Source organism: Tupaia chinensis, unplaced genomic scaffold (genome assembly GCF_000334495.1).
Source record: "Tupaia chinensis unplaced genomic scaffold, TupChi_1.0 Scaffold000030_1, whole genome shotgun sequence".
NCBI lineage: Eukaryota > Metazoa > Chordata > Mammalia > Scandentia > Tupaiidae > Tupaia > Tupaia belangeri.
Genome location: NW_006159460.1, coordinates 1,046,349 through 1,055,485, shown reverse-complemented (window position 1 = coordinate 1,055,485; position 9,137 = coordinate 1,046,349). Strand labels below are relative to the sequence as shown.

The following is a 9,137-nucleotide window of genomic DNA, read 5'->3' as shown; positions in this document are numbered from 1 at the left end:
TGAAAGAGGTGAAGCTGCAAACGGAGCAGGTACCGAGGAAAAGTGAGATACAGGAGAAGTTTGGAAGAACTGGCTGTGATTGCGTAACCGAGAGGGTGGGTGGAAAGCAGGCAGCCCTCAGCCGCTGCGTAGGAACTCGCCGGGCCATACGGGCAAGAAGTGGCCTGGGCTGCGATTCAAAATACACCACCCACTGATCAGCTATCCCCTTCTCCTGGCCAGGCGGCCTAGCTGGACTAGAGCTCGGATCACACCTTTCTCTAAGATACACAAAGCAACTGCGCCAATGACCAGACCTCGGCTCTAAGGCAGGGTCTTAGGAATTACCAAGCCACCCACGGAGTAGCTACCCAGCCAAGGAGACAGTTTCGAGGGAGGGGCCAGAGGGGCCTAGTGCTCTGGGGTCGGTGGAAGCTGATGACTGGAACCTTCTCCGAGGGACATGAACAAGGGTGTACAGAGGGACGTTCATTAGGTGTTCACATCTATTTGCTGAACGTCCATTTCCGTAACACTGTCGAGTCAATGAGGACGTATCTGTGCGACAGAACACCACAGAAGCACCGAGCGGGCAGCGAGTGGACGCCGACGGGCGGTGTGCGGGCTTCCCTCGGCGAGGAGAGTGGCCGCGGCGGTGTGTGTGAGTGGCAGCGTGCTTACAGAGGGAGGAAGCACGTGCACACACGGACGACCAGGGTTTGCGCCCCAGACTGCTAACAGGCATGCTCTCTAGCTGGTATGTGGGGGGTGGCTTCTTCAATATGCTTATTTCTGATTTCTTACCAATCACTGTAGTTTTAAAAAGTTTCAAATTTTAAAAAAAGCAATAGCTCGACAGTGACGGACTGGAATGAAAAACACTCTATATTCTAAGCTACACATTTCTCTATGTCCAGGAGGAGGCATGGAATGTGAAGCTACAGAGTTAGCATTCACGCTCCAACCTTAAATCTCACCCAGGCTAGCCCAGAGAACCAACCGCGAGTGGGAGTCTGCATTCCCCCCAAGAATAAAATTCTGCTCTTTCAATCTGTCTTACACACCTCACCCACATAGCAGTGTGCTTCCCTGACATAAAACCAGTCACAGCTTACACTTGATGGTTTTCGTTAGCAGCTCTTCGGAGCTGAGTCCTGGGTTCCGATGCCACTGTTTCTGTCATTAGAGTTTTTTTGTTTGTTTAAAGAAGGTTTTTGCCTTAGTGCGCAAGCGCTTACCAAAGAGAGAGAGGAGATAGTGAGAGGGAAAATGAGAAATCACTGCCTCCCCCAGGGGACAGCCGTGCTGCAATCCCTTCTCCTCCATTCTCCTCCTGGAACCTTGGGCACACATGCACACGCATCCAGTGTGATTTTCAAGCCACTGGGTCTAGGACTTGAACCACAGTCGGCCATGCGGGAGTCCGACAACATAAGTGCTATGCCATCTGCTGGCCCTCATTCTAGACTCTCAGATGGATGCACTCTTCCTCCCACCTCGTTCACTGCTTGCTCCTGTCTTTTTTCTTCTCGTTTTAAACCGAGCTTCCTCTGTGCCTTTCACTAACTCTCTGTAGAATCAGGGAGCCATGGGATGGCTGCTCTGGAGGGCAGAGGAACGGCCCGAGGGCCTGGAGCTGGGGATGGTGGGAAGAACCTGCTGTTCGAGCAGGAGACTACTGCTGCCACTCACTGAGCCCAGGTCCCCCAGCACTGGCCGGCCTTGTGAGCCCCGAGCCTCTCACTGCTGCAAGGGGCCATACTCACGTGTAGACTCGGGTGATAGGTCAGCACGCCGTTGTCACACAAGGTGACGTACTTCTTCTTCCACTCTTTGTTCAGAGATTTGCCACTTCGTTTCAACAGCATGCCCTGTGGGAGAAAACAAGCCAGATGTAAAGTCCTGTCTAAAAGAGAAAACACTATTGATTTATTGATTTATGTAGACAGATGCTATGTCTCTCTCTCTTGCCAGAGAGAGACAGAGATAAGAAACTATCGAATGAGGCGCGGTCACGCCAGAATCTCTGTCCTCCCTCTCCATTCTGCTGGGGTTCGGGGCTCCCATGACACACCTACCATCCTTTTCAACCTGCCAGGGCAAGGACTGAAACCACAGTTGGCATGTAGGATCTGGCCCCTTAACCACTGGACTGCACAGCCAGCTTGGTCATTGTGATGCTTTTAAGCTTTCTCTTTTATCTTTGGCATTTAAAAAAAAATGCACTGCATTTACTTTTAGACTGGGAATTCGGTGCTTTCATTCCTTTATTAAAGAACACATACACGTGACAGATGACCACGTGTGTACAGAGCAGTGTGACGCTGGAGGGTGCTGGAAGACATGCCGTCAGCTCAACAGGTACAACATGAAACACCCCGAGAGCCACAGCACACCTTCCGGTCAGCTGGGTTACAAGCACACGGGAATGTCTGCTTGTAATATTCTACAGACGAAAACCTAAATTTCTTTTTCTAAAAAGCACACATTAATTGTATTCTCACCTTATGATATCTGTAAATAAGATTTCTTTTCTTTTTTGAGAGAAAGAGGTTTTTGCTATAGGCACATGTGCTTGCCAGAGAGACAAGAGACAGAAAGCAAGAAATCACTGCCCCGGGAGGACGGCCACACCACAGTCCCTTCTCCTCCCTTCTCTTCTCAGGATTTTGAGCACGCACACACATGTGCTCGGTGTTGAGTTTTAACCTGGTGGGTCTGGGACTAGAACCACGGTCAACTACATGGGAGCCCAGCAACATAAGCTCCCATGACACACCTACCATCCTTTTCAACCTGCCAGGGCAAGGACTGAAACCACAGTTGGCATGTAGGATCTGGCCCCTTAACCACTGGACTGCACAGCCAGCTTGGTCATTGTGATGCTTTTAAGCTTTCTCTTTTATCTTTGGCATTTAAAAAAAAATGCACTGCATTTACTTTTAGACTGGGAATTCGGTGCTTTCATTCCTTTATTAAAGAACACATACACGTGACAGATGACCACGTGTGTACAGAGCAGTGTGACGCTGGAGGGTGCTGGAAGACATGCCGTCAGCTCAACAGGTACAACATGAAACACCCCGAGAGCCACAGCACACCTTCCGGTCAGCTGGGTTACAAGCACACGGGAATGTCTGCTTGTAATATTCTACAGACGAAAACCTAAATTTCTTTTTCTAAAAAGCACACATTAATTGTATTCTCACCTTATGATATCTGTAAATAAGATTTCTTTTCTTTTTTGAGAGAAAGAGGTTTTTGCTATAGGCACATGTGCTTGCCAGAGAGACAAGAGACAGAAAGCAAGAAATCACTGCCCCGGGAGGACGGCCACACCACAGTCCCTTCTCCTCCCTTCTCTTCTCAGGATTTTGAGCACGCACACACATGTGCTCGGTGTTGAGTTTTAACCTGGTGGGTCTGGGACTAGAACCACGGTCAACTACATGGGAGCCCAGCAACATAACCATTACGCCATCTGCTGGTCCCAGTAAGAATATTGTCAAATCGCTTTCCTTTCAGATTTGTAATCCAATAAAACTAAAATTCTACTTGCAAACCTCAGTAACAGTCCTTATTAGAAAACTCACGAGAGAGCCACCTTCGTCCATTTGTAACGGAAGCACGCTAGGGCTTCTTGAAAACCATGTGGAGTTTGAACATGACATATATTTGAAGCCACGGCTAATCTACTCTTCCTTAAGAGGACTTATGCCAACTCCCAGCAGCCTCATGCTGTGTCGCCAGGGCTGAGACCCGGGTGCCCTCCCCAGGTGGGGGCTCCGCGCCCCGGCTCAGTCTGCTCTATGCACGCCTGCACCTCCGAATTCCCCCACACCCACGTCCTCTAACTCCTGTCCACGTGAGAAAGGGACGTGGGAGAATCTCATTTGTTCTCCCTCTCTCTGCCCGTTTATATGTTTACCCGATCACGGTAATGACAGGAGAAGCGTGGACTGATGTTCCTTAACGCACCGGGGCGGAGGCAGAAGCTAGGCACAGCACTGAGAGCTAATTAGACACTCGGGAGCCACCGGTGCCCCTGAGCCTCCATCGACCTCCTGCTTCGCTGGGCCTCGAGAATCCCAATACCAGGGGAAAAAAATACCAAGAGGCGTTTTTATGTGATGTATTTGAGTTCAAGTTCCAACTGACTACTGATATTATCGTAATCCTGCTTTTCTATTCACTCAAATCATAACCAAGTTTCACAAACATTGAACAGAGTCTGAGCCAGCTTGGGGCTCTGACCACCAAGAGACAGCTGCTGGGAGGAAACACTCCACGGTTTGCGATGATTTGCAAATGAACCACTGGAAGGTCACTTCTTTGCCAGTTCTGTTTCAAGAATACGTGGCCAATGCTGTGCTTCTGGACTGCCTGGGCTCGAACCCGGTATCAAGCACGCGTAGCACGAAGACCCACGCTCAAGCCAGGTGCAGCGTGTGGGACAGGGACAGTCGCCCCTGGTGAGGCAGTCAGGAAAACGGCCTGTCCCTGGGGTGGGTTCCGCCAGTTTAAACTTAGTACAACCACATGTCACACGAAGTCTGGCTGAACCCATTCTCCATCACCCATTTCAGAATTGAATTCCAACCACATCAGGGCGGGGCACTGGGGCGTCACTGGCAGACCAGCTGCCCCTGGCCTCAGAGGCTTCATTCCTTCCCAGTCCGGTACCTGGGGCTCCCTTGGCTGGCTTGTGTGAGCAGATTCTGAACTCGCAAATGTCTTTCGCCCAGTGAAGGCTGCAAGGACTTACTTACGAAGGAAAAAAGGGAAATGTCTAAGTAGGAGGCATATGTGAAGATGTGACTTCTTAGTTTCCTGGGGAAGGAAACTGGAGTGATTTTTTCAGGGTGCTAGGAAAACTCGGTCTTGGTGTGGAAAAAGTCAGATCTTGACGATCTTAAATCAAGTCTGTGTTCACAGAGGCCTGTCTGGATCGCACGCAATGTTCAAATGCCGCAGGAGTCGGCGGCCCGCAGAGCACCTGGCATCCTTGGGGCTGTCAATGCCCTCCGACCTCGGCCTGAGCTGGCTGATTATCTGATGCCCCCAAAGACTGCTATGGGCAAGCAATGTGCCTTTATCTCCTTTCTTTTTCAAATTATGGTCATCATGATTATTAATTGCCAGAGGCTGTAAGACGGAGGGAGGAAGGGCGGAGAGCACCCAGTGGGGCACCGCAAAGCTTGATCCCTTCTCCCCCAGGTCTCCCTCCCAGAGGGGCTTGGGGCACACATGCACGTGCACTTGACGTGTTTTCCAAACTGTCGGGACCAGGATTTGAACCATACTGGGCCATATGGAATCTGCCTCCCTTAACCACAAGGCTGCAAAGCTGGGCATGCCTTGTTGGGACCCCTTACGCTCCCTCTCTCCCTTGCCCCCACAGCAGGCCAGGACATGAAGTCACAGAAGTCACGCTTCTTTGGTGGAGGTGACGGTGAGCCCCAGAGCGGCAGTGACCGTCCGCCTCCTCACCCCCGACCCGGTGCTGTGCGGCTGACCCACTGCCTTCTTATGGCCACCGACCTGCTCCCTTGTGGAACCCGAGTCCCAGCCAGACCCACACCTTCCTCCCAGAGCAGACCCCAGGGTAGTGGTTCAGACCCTCCAGCAGGAACCTCTAACCTGAGTCCCCACTCCAAAGGGATGTGAGCGATCACACCATGTCTCACACCACGGCATCCACAGCTCACGGAGGAAATGCCGACTGTCGGGGAGCACGAGTGGACAGGTGCTGTTTCAGGAGGCCTGGGACCTCGTGTCTTCAGTTCCCCAGTTCCCACCGAAATGTAAAGTAAGGATGGGAAACAGAGAGGCATCTCCGAGGAACAGCGTGTTCACAGCATTGTGCGCATGGCTCCAGGGAGGGGGTGCACACAGCTCCAGGGAAGGGGTGCACACGGCTCCAGGGGAGGAACTGCATGTGGCTGCCGGGAAGGGGGTTCACATAGCTCCAGAGAGGGGCTGCACACAGCTCCACAAAAGGGGTTGCACGCGGCTGCCAGGGAGGGTGTGCACACAGCTTCAGGGAGGGAGTGTACACAGCTCGGGGAGAGGTGCTGCACACGGCCCCTTAGTGGGAAGACTGTGTCAGGCAGAGTGCGACAGGGCTGTGAGTCCGTGGAGTTGTATGACTCCTGGGGATCCCGGGGCAGGGTTCCAGATTTCCTCATTATCCAAGAGAAGAGGAAAACTGAACTTGCAGGCTAGTGCCAGCAGATGACACGAAGTTTGCACGTAACACAGGTGGCCACACGGGTCTGCAGGCCGCTGCACATAGACTCCACATTTGAGCCTCGCTGGCCCAGAGGCGTAGTGCTGTTGGCGGCTCCCAGGCCTCCGACGGATCCCAGGACCCTGCAGCAGCCAGCCCCGGCCACTGACAAGGACTGTCACACACTCCCGACGCTGGCCCATGAGGCAGCACGTGCAGAGACAAGCAGCTTGGGATTTTTTCTTTTTTTTTAAGAGTGATTTTTTGCTACAGGGTGTGTACGCTTGCAAGAGAGACAGAAAGTGAGAAATCCCCCAGGAATGGCCATGCCACAATCCCTTCTACTTCATTCTCCTCTCGGGATTCTGGGCACACATGCACACGTGCCTGGCATGAGTTTCTTCAGGTTCGGGACCTGAACTGTGGTCCACCATGTAGAAGGCCAGTGCCTCAACCACTACACCACCTGCTGCCACAGTGGCTCAGGGTTTCAGTCCTGGTCTCCCCCATCCCTCTCCTCGCTGGCCCCAGATACCTGGATGGCGGACCTGCCCCAGGTGATGTGAGGATGAGAGACAGCAAACAGGGCCAAGGCCACGGGCTCTGCATTAAGGAACATTCCTTTGGTGGGTCTGCTGAGGCCAGATTTTAAGCCGGCAAAACTGAAGCCAGAGGCCAGCCTTCCTGGGCAGTGCATGGAAGCTGAGGCTGCACCCCTCAGCTGGTGCTCACTGGGGACCAGGGTGGGGGTGGTCCCAGAGGGGAGGGAGTGACCTGCAGCAACAGGACACAGGTGACCTCAGTATTCGCTCAAGTTCAGGAGTGCTGGAAGCCTAATGCTTTCTCAGAAACCATCCCTTATTGGAGGGGACTTTTAGAGTTTTTATTTAATAAGCGTCTAAGAGGGACTCAAGAACCGCCGCTGGACCTCACGGCCTGAGCTGGCAGTTGGGACTGCACAGGTCACAGCAGCTAACCAGGAAGGCACACGGGGACCCAGCGCACTGTGCTCGACAGCGACACCCAGACTGGGCACTGCGGTCGGCGCGGGACAGCGGCTGGTGGCATGAGGGCTTCTCAGTGCGCACTCGGGGCACCACAAACCCGGGCAGGGGCAGCTGGAGCCAGAGGGCTGCACTGTGGCAGCAGGGACCCCTTCACCAGGGGCAATTTCTCCTAGACAAAGAAACATCCCCCTCTTATTAAGCTAATGCTGTTCACTTAAATTTCGTCCTTTTAAAAGAATGATCGGTTGTGGGGCCAGCAGGTGGCGAGGTGGTTACGGTACTGGACTCCTACACGGCTGACCACGGTTGCAGTCCCAGACCCGGTGATTGGAAAATCACACTGGGCACATGTGCGTGTGTGCCCAAACTCCTGAAAGGAGAACGGAGGAGAAGGGACTGTGGTGTGGCCGTCCCCCCAGGGGATGACTTCTCACTCTGTCTCTCTCTCTCTGGCAAGTACATGCGCTCTATGGCAAACAGCTAAAAATAAACTATCAGTTGTCATTAATTTTAAAGTACTTTGGTTTCATAGTTAAAAGCTATGGATAAAGTTAAAACTAGTTTCATGCTTGTACATAACTGTGTGAACATACATGTTTTACTAGCATGTGTGCATACCTACGAGAGAGCCCTCCAGGGACCCTCATCACACCATCTCGCTCCCAGCCCTCCAGCTCTTCCAGGTCCTGGGCTCATGTATGCCCCTGGTATGTTTTCAGGCCGACCTGGGGATCTGAACCCATAGATCCAAACCCATGGTTGGCATGCACGTGGCTTCCAGCGCTGCAGCCTGCAGTTCCAGGCTGTGCCACCAGGTGGGCTGTAACTGAATACAGGAATGACAAGAAACTGGAGTTGGCGATGGGGGAACCCCGGAGACTCTTGATCTTACAGGGTTCTAGACTGCCCAGGGAAAACTGGTGTAGAATAGGCATGACTGGGGACGTACCTAGTGGAAAGGAGGAGGTAGGAGAGACGGAGAGGAGACAGTGGACATGATGGACGTGAGAAGTTCGGGACATGACACGGGGACCCGATGCTGGGTCAGATGGGAGCCGCAGGGACAGGCCAGCAAGAGCGACCCCAGGCTTTTGCTTAGGGGCTGAGTGGCCCATTACCGAGCTGGGGCCCAGGCAGAAGGGGAGCAGAGAGACAGAAAGCCGGAGTCCTGCATGGCACTGGCGAGGGTGGGCCGGGGCCCCAGGCCTGAGGGCGCTTAGCTCAGGAAGGACCAGGATGGAGGTGTGACCTGGGAGGAGACCAGGGCCAGAGGAGGAAGTTCAGGGAAAAAAGGCATCACACTTCAAGTTTCTGGCTCAGGGCTGGGTTACAAGCTGCTCACCCAGAGCAGAAGCAGAATCCCATTCTGAAGAGTTATCACCAGAGGGTTAGCAAAGTTTTCCTGAAAGTCATGATGGAGTCTATCAATAGATTGCAAGGTCCCAGGCTGACTAGGTCTTTCTCCTTCCTAAAAATAAATGACCACAGTTTAAATATCTCTAAAATTACATAACATAAAAGGAGAAAACATCGTATCAGGAAAACAATGGACAGGGCAGACAGATGGCAAGGTGGTCGGGGCACGAACTCCCACTGCTGACCACGGTTAGAATCCCGGACCTGGCAGCTTGAAAGTCACGCCACGCGCGTGTGCGTACGTGCCTAAAATCCTGAGGAGAGCAGAGGAGAAGGGACTGTGGCGTGGTCGTCCCGTGTGGGGGTGACCTCTCACTTTCCCTCATTGTCCCCCTGCAGAGTGCACACACCCTGTGGCAAAAACTTACTGCCATTTCAGATGCCGGACCGTCCCTCAGCAGTGCAGCTGCACTGGGCCCCGCGGGACTCTCCCTCTGTGGGCGTCTGCACTGGGCCCCACGGGACTCTCCCTAGGTGGGGGTCTGCACTGGGCCCCGCGGCACGCT

The 9,137-nt window shown here is 53.1% G+C and overlaps 1 protein-coding gene across 2 annotated transcripts in view; it reads right to left on the bottom strand.

The window, feature by feature from the left end:
• Positions 1-9,137, bottom strand: part of AGAP1 (ArfGAP with GTPase domain, ankyrin repeat and PH domain 1) — a 416,041-nt gene that overhangs the window by 240,088 nt on the left and 166,816 nt on the right. For both annotated transcript variants that reach the window (XM_014587443.1, XM_014587441.1), the window contains one exon: positions 1,746-1,850. In XM_014587443.1, coding sequence (XP_014442929.1) covers positions 1,746-1,850 — 105 coding nt within the window. The remainder of the gene's footprint in view (positions 1-1,745; positions 1,851-9,137) is intronic.